Here is an 18,791-nt window from a genome sequence, read left to right on the forward strand (position 1 = left end):
CTACTTTATAAACTGTCGAAATATTTGTTGACAAACAAGTCAAGGTCCAGAAGAACGGAGGCGTGACGTCATTGTTAAATTACCGAAGAAAGGAAATATAACCGAATGTACAGATCGGAGAGGTAGCACGTTTCTGCTGGTTGCAGGTAAAGAATTTCGGCTCTTTCTTCTGTAAAGGATACTAGAGGCAGCAGCTGACGACTACGTTAAGAACAGGCTGGCTTTCGAAGTGGGAGATCCTGCTCCGAATAAACGTTTGTTCTGCGAAACACAATAGAACAATGCATGCAGTAATTTAGAATTTCACTGTTCATTGTACCTCAACTTCGTTGTTTAAAAAAAGCATTTGACATAATACACCAGAATCATAATAGAATATTGCAAGTTTATGTGAAATTCCTGAACATCACAATGAGTCTTTAAAAACCTGTTAAGTTTCTGTATAAGAACGGAAGAAGGGAATAACTCTTTCTTTAGTATTCCGGCAGGCATCAGACAAAGGTGCATTTAGTCACCATTCCTTTTCACATTAATCGTAGACTTCATAATAAGGACAACTCCAACACGCGCATACGTTTGCCTAAGAAACCCAGGCTAACGGATCTTGATTTTGCTAATGACATGCTTCTGGCAAAAGCGACACAATGTTACTACTAATGACTATCAATCTGGACGGATTGGCCTGTTCGGTAGGGCTAAAAATGAATTGTGATAAAACAAAAATAATGTGCATAACAAGTGAAAATTTATCTACTCTGATTTCATTCCAACAAAAGGAACTACAAGATGTTGTCTGATTTCCATACGTCGGCAGTCTCATCTGTAATAACGGGTACGTAGACGCACACATCACCGGCAGAACTGGGAAAGCTTCTGTTTTCTTCCAACGAATGGGATCCAGCTGACTACAGTACCCACAAAGCTTCAACTGTACTCCTTTATCACTCTACCCATGGCCGTATAGGGGTGTAAACTATGGAAAATGTCAGCAAAATCTGCACATAAGCTCAGTGTTTTTTCACCAATGATGCTTGAGGCGAATTTTGAAGATCGGCTGTCGCGGCCGCGTTTCAGATGATGAAGTGCCGACAAGAAGTGGTCTATGCAGCCTGCAAGAAGTCGTTGCTGAAAGGAGATTGGAACTTGTGTGGCATGTTCTACACATGAAAAGTGGAAGAATCCTCAAATAATCAATGTTATGGATGCGGAAGTAGAGGGAGACGTCGTAAAGCCTGGAAATGAACTTTTGCAGAGGATCTTCAGTGAAACTGAAAACCTGTCAACTGATAGAGTTCTCTGGAGGAAACTTGTGGCCCGGTACGCTGCCTATCATCGGAGGAACCAAGTAGATCGGCAGACTCAGAAGTAACAATCTTGTGTAAAGTAACTGCAAATCAGGCAAATATCTCTTAAAAACTCTCGGAATTCCAATACTCACGTGACAGTGTTGGGACCAGATGAACCTAGTTTCGTGCAGCCATAACTGTGGGTTCTTTGATTGCTCAGGGAGAAGGGGAAACTAAAACACGTGAAATATGAGTACACTTTATTACATAAATGAATAAAAGTTGTACCTGACACACTTCTTTGCCATAGGATTGTTGTATAATTTGCGACTGTCGTTGACTAACCAAGAATCACTTGATGGACCTATTAACAAACTGTTTCCTTGATGTACAAAAGGCTGTATTTACGAAAGTACTTTTCATCAAAAACCTTAACAACTGTCAGTGTTCTGTACGATGATTCGCAGCTGTAGCAGACGTCAAAAACTGGGAACAGATCGCTTCCATGTTCAGCTCTGTATTGATAACTGATGAGAGGGTAGCCGGCGTTTGTGGCCCAGCGGTTCTAGGCGCTTGAGTCCGAAACCAACCTGCAGCTACGGTCGCAGGTTCGAATCCTGCCTCGGGCATGGATGTGTGTGATGTCCTTAGGTTAGTTAGGTTTAAGTAGTTCTAAGTCTAGGGGACTGATGGCCTCAGATGTTAAGTCCCATAGTGCTCAGAGCCATTTGAATTTTCTGATGCGAGGGCGCTGCTATGCTGAGGGCTAGGTGTGACCTTCAGGAGCACTTCCTGTAAGTCGTAGCAGACTGCTGTGAGATCTCGATAATGTCTGTGGTATCGATATATGCTGCCAACTTTGGTGCGGCACCGTGATCTCTGAACTATACCAAAAACAGAGCATTTACTCCTTAATGTTTTCAACTGCTTACAATAAAAATCAGTTTCATCTGATGTGTGATTTGCTAACTGGTCTTAGCAGAACAACAGAATAATAAATGAAAAGAACAGTATTGTGTATGTTCTACAGGATTAATTTATGGGGGGATTTGGAGGGGTCTTTTGGTAGTGATGGCTGGAATACCTGTTTTTAAATGACTAAAGACATAAAGGAGAAGAAGTGTTTGAGACGGGAGAGATATAGCACTGCAGCCAATCCCAAGTGAATACTGAGGAAACTAAGAAGAAATTTGGACAGGGACATAAAGTTTTGGGAGAGAAAGTAAAAGCTTGGAGGCTTGATGACGTTTCAATTCTGCCAGAGATGGAAATGTATGTGGAAGATCAGTTGAAAGGAATGTAGAGGGCCTTGAAAGAGGATATAAGATTATCAACTAAAGGAAAGCAAGAGTATTGGAATATAGTTGAATTAAATCATACAATGCCGAGGGAATTAGATTACGAAATGGTCAACAAAATAACTGACAATGATAGATGTAGAGAGGATGTGAAATATTTACTGAAAATAACAGGAAAAACATAAAAAGATAGATTTGTTAAAGTAGAATATAAAATTAAGTGTTAGGAATAATTTTATGAAATTGTTTGTTCGGCGTGTGGCCTTGATCGAAAGTGCAACGCAGATTATAAACATTTCAGGCGAGTAGACAATAGTAGATATTGAAATGTGGTCCCACTGAAGTATGCTGAAGATAAGATATGTAGATTGGATAACTATTGAATACATACTCATCTGATGTAGGCAGTAAGGAAATTCAAGGCACAACTTGACTTAACGAAGGGATCATTTTATAGTATACACAGGTTAGTCCATTGATCGTGACCGGGCCAAATATCTCACGAAATAAGCGTCAAACGAAAAAACTACAAAGAACGAAATTTGTCTAGCTTGAAGGGGGAAACCAGATGGCGCAATGGTTGGCACGCTAGATGGCGCTGCCATAGGTCAAACGGATATCAACCGCGTTTCTTAAAATAGGAACCCCTATTTTTTATTACATATTCGTCTAGTACGTAAAGAAATATGAATGTTTTAGTTGGGCCACTTTCTTCGCTTTGTGATAGATGGCGCAGTAATAGTCACAAACATTTGGCGCACAATTTTAGACGAACAGTTGGTAACAGGTGGGTTAAAATACAGAACGCAGGTACGTTTGAACATTTTATTTAGGTTGTTTCAATGTGATGCATGTACCTTTGTGAACTTATCATTTTTGAGAACGCATCTATTACAGCGTGATTACCTGTACATACCACATTAATGCAATAAATGCTCAAAATGATGTCCGTCAACCTCAATGCATTTGGCGATACGTGTAACGACATTCCTCTCAAGAGCGAGTAGTTCGCCTTCCGTAACGTTCGCACATGCATTACCAATGGGCTGACGCATGTTGTCAGGCGTTGTCATGATAGGAAATATCCTTCAACTTTCCCCACAGAAAGAAATCCGGGGACGTGAGATCCGGTGAACGTGCGGCCCTGGTATGGTGCTTCGACGACCAATCCACCTGCCATTAAATATGCTATTCAATACCGCTTCAACCGCACGGGAGCTATGTGCCGGACATCCATCATGTTGGAAGTACTCGCCATTCTGTCATCTGAAACATCTTGTAGTAACATCGGTAGAACATTACGCAAGAAATGAGCATACATTGTACCATTTAGATTGCCATCGATAAAATGGGGGCCAATTATCTTTCCTACCATAATGCCACAATATACATTAACCCGCCAAGGTCGCCGATGTTCCATTTGTTGCAGCAGTCGTGAATTTTCCGTTGCCCAATAGTGCATATTATGCCGTTTTACGTTACCGCTTTTGGTGAATGACGCTTCGTCGGTAAAGAGAAAGCTTACAAAAAATCTGTCATCGTCCTGTAATTTCTCTTGTGCCCAGTGGCAGAACTGTACACGACGTTCACAGTCGTCGCCATGCAATTCCTGGCGCATGGAAATATGGTACTGGTGCAATCGATGTTGATGTAGCATTCTCAACACTTTGTGATTCCCTATTCTCAAGCAATTTGTCTGCTACTGATGTGCGGATTAGCTGCGACAGCATCTAAAACACCTACTGGAAATCATAATTTGTTGCAGGTCGTGGTTGACGTTTCATATGTCGCTGAACACTTCCTGTTTCCTTAAATAACGTAACTATCCGGCGAACGGTCCGGACACTTGGATGATGTCGTCCAGGATACCGAGCAGCAGACGTAGCACACGCCCGTTGGGCATTTTGATCATAATAGCCATACATCATATCAACATGATATCGACCTTTTCCGCAACTGGCAAACGGTCCATTTTAACACGGGTAATGTATCACGAAGCAAATACCGTCCGCACTGACGGAATGTTACATGATACCACGTACTAATACGTTTGTCACTATTACAGCGCCATCTATCACAAAGCGAAAAAAGTGGTCCAACTAAAACATTCGTATTTATTTACGTACTACACGAACATGTAATAAAATGGGGGTTCCTATTTAAAAAAAAACAACGCAGTTTATATCCGTTTGACCTCGCAGTGCCATCTAGCGGGCCAATCATAGCGCCATCTCGTTTCCCCCTTGAAGCTAGACAAGTTTAGTTCTTTGTAGTTTTTTCGTTTGATGCTTATTTCGTGAGATATTTGGCACGGTCACTATCAATGGACCACCCTGTATACTGAGGCATCAAGGAGTAGTCTGTTTGGTAACAGAGACAAGTGGGTAACCTTATGGAGGGAGATCGAGGACTACAGACAAGAATGTGGGCGTACATCGAACCAAAAAGAGCCATTGACTCTGCAGTGGAGTCTGCAGTGATATGAAACTTACTGTCAATTTAAGCTTGTGAGCTCGAAGCCGGAACCTGTGCCTTTGTCAATGTACTGCTGTGTTTACTGAGGTATCCAGATTCCGCTCACGAGCTACGCTCGCACTTTCACTTCCGCCAGTACCCTAGTTTGCACCGGGCGAGGTGGCGCATTGGTTAGCACACTGGACTCGCATTCGGGAGGACGACGGTTCAATACCGCGTCCGGCCATCCTGATTTAGATTTTCCGTGATTTCCCTAAAGCGCTCCAGGCAAATGCCGGGATGGTTCCTTTGAAAGGGCACGGCCGACTTCCTTCCCCGTCCTTCCCTAATCCGATGAGACCGATGACCTCGCTGTTTGGTCTCTTCCCCCCAAAAATCCAATCCAATCCCTACTTTGCATCAAACCAGTCTCTGAAGGGAACACAAGCACGACCTCTGTTGACTGGGCTCTTGTATGTACAGATCGTCGTCACAGCTGCTGAGAGTTACGCAAGTCGCGACAGCTTTGTCGTTCAGAGCGGCGCCGCTTGCTGAAGGTGGCGTGACTCATCACCAGGTGGAGGTTATCTTTCATGAGCGCCGTTGCTGCCATGCGCACAGCTGAGCGCCAGCTTAACCGCTGGGGGGACAAGGTCGCCTCCTGACGGGAACCTCCTCACGTGCCGCACTGCCCGTCTGAAGGCAGCCTCCGTTCCGCGTGTTGCAGCCGCGCGCCATGTACAGCCGGGTGGCGGCCTACCATGCGCAGCAGGGCCACGTGCTGGAGGCGGACCCGGACGGCCCCCAGCGCCGCGGCCAGCGCGCCGACAGGCCGCGCAGCCGCTTCCCGGACGACTTCATCTTCGGCGCCGCCACCGCCGCCTATCAGGTCGAGGGAGCCTGGGACCTCGACGGTCAGTACTCGCTCGCTGCAGCCTCCCGCTACTACACTGGTTTAACTCTGGGATGCGTGAGAGGTGTCTCTAAGAGCCCTACCTTAAAACCAGTACTAAATGTAGGTATTGAAGGAAATACACCTGAAGTAAGGCTTGAAAACCCCTTCACTAACAAATTTTCGTGTTTTATTAAATAGACGATGTATTTCCATTATCAGGCGTAAATCGACTTACACTGTAGCGCCAAACAAACTGGTATAGGCGTGCGTATTCAAATACAATAGAATCTTTATTTGCCTTTCAGTATGTTTTCTATACAATTGCCACCGTCAGTGTGTTCAATACATTTTTTTTTTAAATTCCAATAATTATTATTGTACATAATTGTCCCTGTGGAGGGCAAGCAGATATGCATGCTAAAGAAATATTGATAACAAAACAATTATTCATACGCAATAGTTGTGGTGTCACAGCCACTTGCTAGGTGGTAGCCTTTAAATCGGCCGCGGTCCGGTAGTATACGTCGGACCCGCGTGTCGCCACTATCAGTGATTGCAGGCCGAGCGCCGCCACACGGCAGGTCTAGACAGACTTCCGAGCACTCGCCCAGTTGTACAGCCGACTTTGCTAGCGATGGTTTGCCGAGAAGACAGTTTAGCATAGCCTTCAGCTACGTCATTTGCTACGACCTAGCAAGGCGCCATTATCAGTTACTATTAATATTGTAAATCATGTACCATCAAGAGCGACGTTCATCACTAATGGATTAAAGTTAAGTATTCCACCAGCTACGTCCGTTGTTTCTAAATTCTAATTTCCTTGTCCTGTTCCAGAGCTCACGCCAGCCTTCGTGAGCTAAATCGCGTGCCTTTCGGCCTCCTCTAGCAACACTGTGTTGGCTCTCCTGCCAACCACAAAAATAGTAATAATAATAATAATAATAATAATAATAATAATAATAAATCATAACAGTTAAATATACAATAGTATCAAGATATATTCATGGTACATCTTACGTATCCATGTAAAAAGTCTTTGTTGGTACATTAGTGTCACAAACATATAGGTATAATTTATATGGCAGTTTTTTGTTTCATGTAGCATATCTGTTTTGTGTCACTGTTTAGAAATTCATCAAGTGAGTAATGGGGCGTACATTTGGGCCCCAATTCTATTGTTTGCTTAAAGTTATTCATCGGTAGTTTGCTCACAGCCTTCGGGAGCTTGTTACAAAAATTTCCAGCTAAGGTGTTTATGGCTCTTTTGTGTTAATGTCAGCCTTGTGTATGGTAGGTCTATGTTACTATTATTTCGAGTATTATGAACATGCACTTCACATCTTAAAGTTCTTTACGTTCTCTTTAGCATATATTAAACAATTATAAATGTATATACTAGGTAGTGTCATTATCTTTAGTTCTTTAAAATCATTTTTGCAACTCTGTCTTGGTGCTAGTCCTAAAATGCACCTGACTGCTTTCTTCTGCCGCTTGAAGATGGTACTTGAACCAACTGAGTTACCCCAAAGAACTACCCCGTATTGCAGTTGTGAATGGAAAAAAGCAAAGTATGTAGAGATTAGCAGATTTTTACTGATAACGTGTCTCAGCTTGCGTAATAGGGACATGTAAACAGGCAGCAAATGGCGCTGCGGTCGGCAGCATCTACATAAGACAAAAAATGTCTGGCGCATTTGTTAGATCGGTTACTGCTGCTACAACAGCAGACTATCAAGATTTAAGTGAGTTTGAACGCGGTATTGTAGCCGGCGCACACAGCAACTCCGAGGAAGCGATGAAGCGGGGATATCAGGAATCCGATAACACACCAAATCTCCGACATCGCTCCGGCTGGAGAAAAGATCCTGCAAGAACGGGACCGACGACGACTGAAGAGAATCGTTCAGCGTGACAGAAGTGCAGCCCTTCCCAAATTGTTGCAGATTTCAATGCTGAGCCATCAACAAGTGTTAGCGTGCGAACCATTCAACGAAACATAATCGATATGAACTTTCGGAGCCGAAGGCTCACTCCTGTACCCTTTATGACAAAGCCTTACATCTCGCCTGCGCCCGTCAACACCGACATTGGACTGTTGATGACTGAAAATATATTGCCTGGTCGGATGAGTCCCGTTTCAAATTGTATCAAGCGGATGGACGTGTACGGCTATAGAGACAACCTCATGAATTCATGGACCCTGCATGTCAGCAGGGGACTGTCCAGACCGGTGGAGGTTCTGTAATGGTGTGGGGCGTGTGTAGTTGAAGTGATACGGGACCCTGGAAACGTCTAGATACATCTCTGATAGGTGACACGTACGTAAGCATCCTGTCTCATCAAATGCAATCATTCATGTCCATTGTGCATTCCGACGGACTTGGGAAATTCCAGCAGGACAATGTGTGATCCCACACGTCCAGAATCGCTACAGAGTGGCTCCAGGAACACTATTGCGTTTAAACACTTCTGCGGGACACCAAACTCCCGTGACATAAACATTATTGTGTATATCTGTGATGCCTCGCAACGTGGTGTTGCAAAGAGCTCTCCACCCCCGTGAACTCGAACAGATTCATGGTGTCAGTTCCCACCAGCAGTACTTCAGACGTTAGTCGAGTCCATGCCACCTCTGCGTGCTCGTGGGGCCCTACGTGATATTAGGAAGGTGTACAAGTTTCTTCAGTTCTTTAGTGTAATACATGATTTATTTTTGCTCTTGAGTGAGGTGAAATTCATGTTCTTGTCATGAAAAAGTTTGATGATAGGTTATGATTTTCGTAATCAAACGCGTAAGATATGTGCGAAATAGTGGAAAAATGAACAGTGTAAACTTATCTCACAATATACGAAAGGCGTTTATAATTTACACTCCTGGAAATGGAAAAAAGATCACATTGACACCGGTGTGTCAGACCCACCATACTTGCTCCGGACACTGCGAGAGGGCTGTACAAGCAATGATCACACGCACGGCACAGCGGACACACCAGGAACCGCGGTGTTGGCCGTCGAATGGCGCTAGCTGCGCAGCATTTGTTCACCGCCGCCGTCAGTGTCAGCCAGTCTGCCGTGGCATACGGAGCTCCATCGCAGTCTTTAACACTGTTAGCATGCCGCGACAGCGTGGACGTGAACCGTATCTGCAGTTGACGGACTTTGAGCGAGGGCGTATAGTGGGCATGCGGGAGGCCGGGTGGACGTACCGCCGAATTGCTCAACACGTGGGGCGTGAGGTCTCCACAGTACATCCATGTTGTCGCCAGTGGTCGGCGGAAGGTGCACGTGCCTGTCGACCTGGGACCGGACCGCAGCGACGCACGGATGCACGCCAAGACCGTAGGATCCTACGCAGTGCCGTAGGGGACCGCACCACCACTTCCCAGCAAATTAGGGACACTGTTGCTCCTGGGGTATCGGCGAGGACCATTCGCAACCGTCTTCATGAAGCTGGGCTACGGTCCCGCACACCGTTAGGCGGTCTTCCGCTCACGCCCCAACATCGTGCAGCCCGCCTCCAGTGGTGTCGCGAAAGGCGTGAATGGAGGGACGAATGGAGACGTGTCGTCTTCAGCGATGAGAGTCGCTTCTGCCTTGGTGCCAGTGATGGTCGTATGCGTGTTTGGCGCCGTGCAGGTGAGCGCCACAATCAGGACTGAATACGACCGAGGCACACAGGGCCAACACCCGGCATCATGGTGTGGGGAGCAATCTCCTACACTGGCCGTACACCTCTGGTGATCGTCGATGGGACACTGAATAGTGCACGGTACATCCAAACCGTCATCGAACCCATCGTTCTACCATTCCTAGACCGGCAAGGGAACTTACTGTTCCGACAGGAAAATGCACGTCCGCATGTATCCCGTGCCACCCAACGTGCTCTAGAAGGTGTAAGTCAACTACCCTGGCCAGCAAGATCTCCGGATCTGTCCCCCATTGAGCATGTTTGGGACTGGATGAAGCGTCGTCTCACGCGGTCTGCACGTCCAGCACGAACGCTGGTCCAACTGAGGCGCCAGGTGGAAATGGCATGGCAAGCCGTTCCACAGGACTACATCCAGCATCTCTACGATCGTCTCCATGGGAGAATAGCAGCCTGCATTGCTGCGAAAGGTGGATATACACTGTAGTAGTGCCAACATTGTGCATGCTCTGTTGCCTGTGTCTATGTGCCTGTGGTTCTGTCAGTGTGATCATGTGATGTATCTGACCCCAGGAATGTGTCAATAAAGTTTCCCCTTCCTGGGACAATGAATTCACGGTGTTCTTATTTGAATTTCCAGGAGTGTATTTTGTAGAAATGTTTTATAAGTTTACACTGTTTATTTTTCCACTCTTCCGCACATATCTTCCGCATTTGACTTACTAAATTCATAACTTAACATTAGAATGTTTCATGATAAGAACATGCATTTCTCTCAAGAGCAAAAGTGAATCATGTATTGATGATGGACCCACAGGGTCCGAAATGCATTTTGTATTTAATGAAACACGAAAAATTGTGACTAAAGGCTACAAAATATTGATGAAATTAAATTGAAGGAAATGTTAAATTTATTATTTCTGTGCTACTAAATGTATTTGCAGTAAATTTCGCAGACAGAATCTATATATGCTGCTTAATGCACCTAAAAAATTATATCGTGCTAACACACATAGCTCAGGAGGTATCACGTCATGACACTGAGAGCGTGAAAAACTGTCGCATCATGCTTGACGTATAAATTTATTACTTCTTTTCTACTAATTCTATTCTGAACACATTTTGCGAACAGTATCCACATATGCCGCTAAATGTACCTACGAAATTATATCACTGTGTGGCACCAAGATCACAGGAGATATTACGTCATAAACAGTGAGATGCGTAAAAAGTTGCCCCATCATCTATGAAGTTTTAATAAATTTATTATTTTCTGTTGAGACACTCGTACAGTCGAGTCAAATTAGGGAAATTTCTGATACCTGGTAGCGGTTTTGATAGCGAAGCGCAAATGGCTGTGGAAGGAAACATCTGTAGAGCTATTTAGAGGCGTTGTCGTAGAGACGTTTACAAAATGGCTTTGTAGACTCGCAAAGCAGCTGCGCCCAGCATACAACTTGGGTACTGTACTTACTCATTTGTACATTACGCATATTTTTTTGTTTGACTGTTTGACAATTTCAAAGGCGTTCGCAGGTACATGACAATGAAAATTTTGATACTTTACTATGAATACAGTTTCGTTTTTTGTTTTCATTTCTAATAGGAAACTGGCAAAATGAACACCCAGGGAATGCCAGTTTTGTCAGCTAGTTATGTTGTAATTTTCCACAGTTGAATTAGTAACTGTCACTTTCACTCATCCACACCAGAATATTCACTCATTAATAGTAATACTCTTCATAAATAATTTCAGTATGTTCTTTGAATAGGTTTTTTGTGCATTTGCTGAATGACTGACCTTTTTTCTGCTTTATCGGTGGGGGCACATAAAGCATCTTCCTTATAGTGACCTTCCAGTTGCCGCAATTTTCGTCTGTTGGCTAGAAACTCCACAACGTGCTGTACCTCGTAGAACTTTATTTTGAAAGTGTGGCTTGTTGGTCCTCCTGTCTACACGAGAAAAGTTCCGTTTTATCAGACCAGTCTTCCGTGTAGTTGGTATGCTACTGTGAAAATAAGCATAAGGTATTTATTGCTACTGTATCTAATACGTTTCTCTCTAAAACAAAATGTCATCTTCCTGATTGTTTCTTCCAAGTGTATGTAATAAAAAGAATCAACTCCTGATGCACATTACGTTTTTCATCTGCAGTGAAGCTGTTTCGCCGAGACAGAGAAACATGACATGTCTGTTCTTTTTGGCCACACAACGTACAAATGTCAAATTGTCCATTCAAATGAAAGTCATGATTATAAAAGTTCTAAGGTTATGAAGGCTTCATTTCAAGTTAACATTCCCTTTTGCTTAGTGGCACTACCTCTTACTGGAGAAGGTGGAATTTTCGTGACACTGTGTACTCGTATTCTGGTCATTGGTGGTAGTGATTTATCCTAGTGAGTTCCATCATGATCGATAAGGAAAACAGCTATTCTACAGTCTGTGTCTCCACTGTTCGCTTCACCTAGGGCGCTAGAAGACTACGTATTGTGTTTATGATACAAAACCCATCTAAAAATCTTTAGCCACTGAGAAATACACTTGCCTTCAGTTGAGTACGGGGATGCAACTTTTACAGATTCTGACCTCTCAACAAGGAGTAATAGTGCCAAACTGATAACTGTTATAAGTAAAACAGCTACTTTAACACGCCATTCTGATAAAAATAGCCGGCCGCTGGTGGCCGAGCGGTTCTAGGCGGTTCAGTCTGGAACCGCACGACTGTTACGGTCGCAGGTTCGAATCCTGCCTCGGGCATGGATGTGTGTGATGTCCTTAGGTCAGTTAGTTTTAAGTAGTTCTATGTTCTAGGGGACTGATAACCTGAGATGTTAAGTTCCATAGTGCTCAGAACAATTTGATAAAAATAAATAAAGTATCGGAAAGGCAACTGGTTTGCCATAGGGATTAAAAGGCTCTTATGATGAACTAGACGGGTAGAACTACAAACCCATGGAATAAAATAATTAATTTGACGTGCAAGAAACAATGTACCTTCTGAAGAAAGTCATTTTATTTCCAAGGATTATACAGAATATCAACAAAAAAAATTAAGACAATTTATTGGAAGAATGAAAGGTTGCTGGGACTCAAAGGCCCCTGTTATTCATCCAAGGGTTAAAATAAACTTCAAAAAATAAACAAAAGAAAGTTTTACACCACCGCCATATCTGTGAACATGTGTGGGGTTAGATTCACGGCGTTTACAAGCGAAACAACTTCCAGTGGCGGAAACCGAATTTTGGAAACCATTATTCGCTGTCGAGTTTACATGTTAAGGTCTGAAGGGGTTTCGCTAAACCGGTCGAATAGGGTATCTGCAGAACAACTGTTACCGTTTCTAATTTAGTCAACACAATGACTATTTCCATTCAAGTAGATAATTCTGCTTCTCCTTCACTGTACAAAAAGTCAAACTACCCAGACAAGCCGAAAATTTTTGAAAACAAGACTTAATACGACAACCGAAGCACGTCTCAAAAATGATTGTGCTTTACGCGGAAGCGAGTTGTGGAAGCGGAAATCTGGCAGCAAGAACCAAATGTTCAAACGTGTGTGAAATCTTATGGGACTTAACTGCTAGGGTCATCAGTCCCTAAGCTTTCACACTACTTAACCTAAATTATCCTAAAGACAAACACACACACCCATGCCCGAGGGAGGACTCGAACCTCCGCCGGGACCAACCGCACAGTCCGTGAATGAAGCGCCCCTGACCGCTCGGCTAATCCCGCGCGGCAGCTAGAACTATATATTTCCAGATTAGATGCTGTAGGGTTGTACGAGGATGCAACTTTTACAGTGCTTCTGGCCTCTCAACAAAGAGTGACAAACTGATAATTATTAGTAGTAAAATATAAATAAAGTATCGGAAAGGCAGCTGGTCTGCTACAGGATCTAAAAGACCCCTGTCATACACTAAACGTACACTGCAAAATTTATAAAATAAAATAATTAATTTGACGAACCAGAAGCAGTAGTGTGAAATCGGTTTACTAAATGCTGTTTTAGGAGCTCAGTGTAAACATAGTGACTGGAGCACAGTTCAAGCCACAACTGGCTGCTTGAGACACCGTGACGAGAGGTACACCAGAGGTGAGCCAAGATAGATCTATTCTGTTTTCACGAAAAGCTTTTAAAGATCTCGTAAATTACCCTAAACGAAAAAGAATTGTTTCGTATTTTCATATTTAGCTCTGTAATGAGATTCAGAACTTTATTTCTGTTAAAAATATCTACGGAGTACTTATTTTAAAAAAATAATAAAAAATCGAACAAGTATGAGTACAACTCGCGCTCTTAGTATTCCGTACACACATAATGATATATGTAGATAGTATAGTAATAATACAAGGGGTTTTCGGAAAGTAAGTTCCGATCGACCTCGACACAGAAAACACTGTGAAAATCAAAAATGTTTTACTTGCAATGGTTAGCTACAACTTCAAGCCACTTATCTACGAGGCTGTTCGGAAAGTAAGGCCCGATCGGTCGCGTAATAGAAACCACAGTGAAAAAAAAAATTTATTCGCAACAGTTAGCCACACCTTCCAGCTGCCTCTCTAAATAGTCGCCGATCCAACTTAGACATTTGTTGTTGCGTTGTACAAACTTTCCAGTATCCTCGTTACAGAAAGCAGCCCCCTGTACTTTCCGCTAATTCTCTACGCTGGTCTGCCTTTCGTTGTTTGTGCCGTAACGTTGTCTTTGTAGCCAGCGTTTCCTGTGTTAGAGATGAATATCGGAGGTAGGCATTTAAGGGCTGTATTGTGGGTGATCAGTCACTTCCCATCGAAAACACTGCAGGAGCGTCTTCATTGCCCCTGCAGAATGCGGCTGAGAATTGTCTTGGAGAAATAAACGCATAACATTGATGGTTTCTGGGCGTTATAGCTTCAGGCAAAATCTCTCACCAGATCTACATACATGGTGGGAGACACTGCTGTTTTAGGGGTAAAATACAGGGAGCCAAAGGCTATTTACAATTTATACAGAAACCAGATGGCAGTTATAAGAGTCGAGGGGCATGAAAGGGAAGCAGTGTTTGGGAAAGGCGTGAGACAGGGTTGTAGCCCCTCCCCGATGTTATTCAATCTGTATATTGAGCAAGCAGTATAGGAAACAAAAGAAAAATTTGGAGTAGGTATTAAAATTCATGGAGAAGAAGTAAAAACTTTGAGGTACGCCTATGACATTGTAATTCTGTCAGAGACAACAAAGGACCTGGAAGAGCTGTTGAACGGAATGGACAATGTCTTGAAAGGAGGATATAAGCTGAACATCAACAAAAGCAAAACGAGGATAATGGAATGTAGTCAAATTAAATCGGGTGATGCTGAGGGAATTAGATTAGGAAATGAGACACTTTAAAGTAGTAAAGGAGTTTTGCTAATTAGGAAGTAAAATAACTGATGATGGTCGAAGTAGAGAGGATATAAAATGTAGACTGGCAATGGCAAGGAAAGCGTTTCTTAAGAAGAGAAATTTGTTAACATCGAGTATAGATTTATGTATCAGGAAGTCGTTTCTGAAAGTATTTGTATGGAGTGTAGCCCTGTATGGAAGTGAAACATGGACGATAACTAGTTTGGACAAGAAGAGAATAGAAGCTTTCGAAATGTGGTGCTACAGAAGAATGCTGAAGATAAAGTGGATAGATTACGTAACTAATGAGGAGGTATTGAATAGGATTGGGGAGAAGAGAAGTTTGTGGCACAACTTGACTACAAGAAGGGATCGGTTGGTAGGACATGTTTTGAGGCATCAAGGGATCCTAAATTTAGCATTGGAGGGCAGGGTGGAGGGTAAAAATCGAAGAGGGAGCCCAAGAGATGAATACACTAAGCAGATTCAGAAGGATGTAGGTTGCAGTAGGTACTGGGAGATGAAGAAGCTTGCACAGGACAGAGTAGCATGGAGAGCTGCATCAAGCCACTCTCAGGACTGAAGACCACAACAACAACTTGATCACTTTGCGCTCTGAACCGAAAAGAGCGATGTAAAGCGATCGACAGGCACGCTAAAGACACTGCCCAACACATCTGTTCAAAGTTCCATCGGATTTTCACAGTGGTTTCCATTTCGCGCCAAATCGGACATACCTTTCCGAGTACGCCTCGTACATAGTCGCCGTTGCGACTTAGACGTTTGTCCTAGCATTGTATCAATTTTCCATTACCTTCGTCATAGAAAGCAACCGCCTGTGCTTTCCGCCAATTTTCTGCGCTGGACCACTGTTTGTTGTCTGTGCCAAAATGTTGTCTTCATAGGCAGTGGTTCATGTGAGCAGTAATGAAACTCAGAGAGAGCTAGTTACCGGTTGTATAGTGGGGATGAAACACTTCGCAATCAAACACGCTGCGCTAGCTGCTTCATTGCCCCTGCAGAGAGGAAGGAAACGATTGGCAGTTATGTTATTTGGGCTACATAGGTTCAGGCGAAATTTCTCACCGGACTCTCGCAGTTGGCGGGAGACACTATTTTCTAGGCATCTTTACATGCTCACTGTGCGCTCATAACTAAAAAGAGTGACGTGATGCGATCGACAAACATACTAGAGAAATTGCCCAGCACATCTGTGCAAAGCTTCATCGGATTTTCACAGCGGTTTTCATTTCGCGACTGATCGGAACTTACTTTTCCGAATAGCCCTTGTAATAATAATAGTAATAATTTCGTGTGGCTCAGTGGCCTGGTCTTTGAATTGGACGGCACGTCAGCGGCCTGCATGTCCCTAACTTACCCCATTTGTCCAGCCGGGGAAAGGGAGCCCGGAGTTTAACGTGGAATCCGAACAGAGAGTTGTTTCTGGGGACTTGTCACATCGGTGAGAGGTGAAGGCTAGATTAAAAAAAAAAAGAGAGAAAATTCTGTGGTCTGACCGGGAGTCCATCTCGCGACTTTGGGGTTTCCAGACACACGCTGTACCGCTATTTCATCAGTACTCAATTTATAAGATCATGCATCTAAAGATTTTGCTGATGGAGTTAGCGAGTATTGAAATGCGTGACATATGTGGCCGTATTGAACTGATTTAGAAGTTTCAATTTTTTATGTTGCCAAGGGACCTTACTACCTGACATAAATCTGAGCATGATAACTCTACCCATTCCTTTCAAAAATCTGTCTCAATTGTGGGACAGACAGATAACAAAGTGACCATATACTGAAGAGCCAAAGAAACCGGCACTCCAGCCTAATACCGTGTAGGGCCCACCCTAGCACGCAGAACTGCCGCAACACGACGTGACATGGACTCGACCAATGACTCAGGTAGTGCTACAGGGAACGGACACCCTAAATCCTGCAGGGCTGGCCATAAATCCGTGAGAGTACGGGCGGTGGGGGGTGAAGATCTCTTCTGACCGGCAAGTTGCAAGGCACCCCAGATATACTCAACAATGCTCATGTCTGGTGAGTCTGGTGACCAGCGGAAGTGTTTAAACGCAGTAGAGTGTTTCTGGAGCCACTCTGTGGCAACTTTGGACATGTGATGTGTCACATTGTCCTGTTGGAATTGCCCAAGCGCGTCGGAATGCACAATGTACATGAATAGATACATGTGATCAGACAGGATGCTTACTTACGTGTCACCTGTCAGAGTTGTATCTAGACGTATCAGGGATCCCATATCACTCGAACTGCACACGCCTCACAGCATTACAGAGCCTCCACCAGCTTTAACAGTCCCCTGCTGACATGCAGGGTCCGTGTATTCATGAGGTTGTCTTCATACTCGTACACGTCCATCCGCTCGATACAATTTGAAACGAGACTCGTCCGACCAGGCAACATGTTTCCAGTCATCAACAGTCCAATGTCGGTGTTGACGAGCAAAGGTGAGGCTAAAAACTTTGTATCGTGCAGTCATCAAGGGTACACGAGTGGTCCTTCGGCTCCGAAAGCCCATATCAATGATATTTTGTTGAATGGTTCGCCATGGACGTCTTGCTGATGGCCCAGCAGTGAAATCTACAGCAGTATACGGAAGGGTTGCACTTCTGTTGAACGATTCTCTTCAGTCTTTGTTGGTCCCGTTCTTGCAGGATCTTTTTCCGGCCCAACGATGTCGGAAATTTGATGTTTTACCGGATTATTGATATTCACGCTACGCCCACGAAATGGTCGTACGGGAAAATCCCCACTTTATCACTAACTCGGAGGTGCAGTGTCCCAGCAATCGTGCGCCGACTATAACACCACGTTCAAGTTCACTTAAATGTTGATAAACTGCCAATGTAGTAGGAGTAACCGATCTAACAACTGCGCCAGACACCTGTTGTCTTTCACAGACATTGCCGACCGCAGCGCCGTATTCTGCCTGTTTGAATACGCATGCCTTTCCCAGTTTCTTTGGCGCTTCAATGTATAACTGTTCCCGTGTACCAATTGAGGTGCGGAACCCTAAAAACACCCCTTTTCCAAAAACATTGCTGGTGGATTTTTTTATTTTTAAAGGTTTTACCAAAAGCCCAATGAAAGGCAATTATAATTTCTGATGACATACGGGAGTGGCACCAAACGCTAAATAATATATCGGTTGTGTGGAAAAATGTTTTCAAATCAATCATGGATCTGCCTGTGTTTAGTTGTTCGCAGAAAGGAGTGCGTCCCTTCAGCAGTCTCTCAAATCTAGATCTTCCGTGTATATGGTTAAAATGGGGCGAGTGAATGGTTTTAGTGATACACAGTAACTTTGCATAATGTGTCTTTTGTTGTTATTCATCACGGGACAAAACTGTTCCACATCATCATTTCGGCTGTCGTCAGTGTTAGTACCTGAATCAGTGATGCACAATGTTACCTGAAGCTCTCGTAACAAACCGCCACATGCAACTCCCGTTACTTTGATATACTCTGTCAATAGTAAGTTTAACACAAAAGTAAGCATTGCAGTATGTAAGAAAATTGAGAATCTGTTAGATGACGATTAGTTTGACTTCGGGAAAGGTAAAGGTAACAACAGAGAGGCAGTTCTGATACTGCGGTTGATAATGGCAGAAAGACCGAAGATAAACCAAGAAACGCTCATAGGTTTTGTCGGCCTGGAATAAGCATTATACAACATAAAATAGTGCAAGATGTTTGAAATTCTGAGAAAAAAAGAGGTAAGTTATAGGGAGGGAGGACGGGTAATGTGCAATATGTGTAAGAACGACGATGGAACGATAAGACTGGAAGTCGAAGAACGAAGTGCTCAGACTAAAGAAGA

The 18,791-nt window shown here is 43.7% G+C and overlaps 1 protein-coding gene across 1 annotated transcript in view; it reads left to right on the forward strand.

Moving 5' to 3' along the window:
* LOC126281185 (myrosinase 1-like) overlaps nucleotides 1-18,791 on the forward strand; it is a 225,146-nt gene that overhangs the window by 90,537 nt on the left and 115,818 nt on the right. The window contains exon 2 of the mRNA XM_049979885.1: nucleotides 5,766-5,952. Coding sequence (XP_049835842.1) covers nucleotides 5,775-5,952 — 178 coding nt within the window. The 5' untranslated portion in view covers nucleotides 5,766-5,774. The remainder of the gene's footprint in view (nucleotides 1-5,765; nucleotides 5,953-18,791) is intronic.

This window comes from Schistocerca gregaria, chromosome 7, assembly GCF_023897955.1.
Source record: "Schistocerca gregaria isolate iqSchGreg1 chromosome 7, iqSchGreg1.2, whole genome shotgun sequence".
Taxonomy (NCBI): Eukaryota; Metazoa; Arthropoda; class Insecta; order Orthoptera; family Acrididae; genus Schistocerca; species Schistocerca gregaria.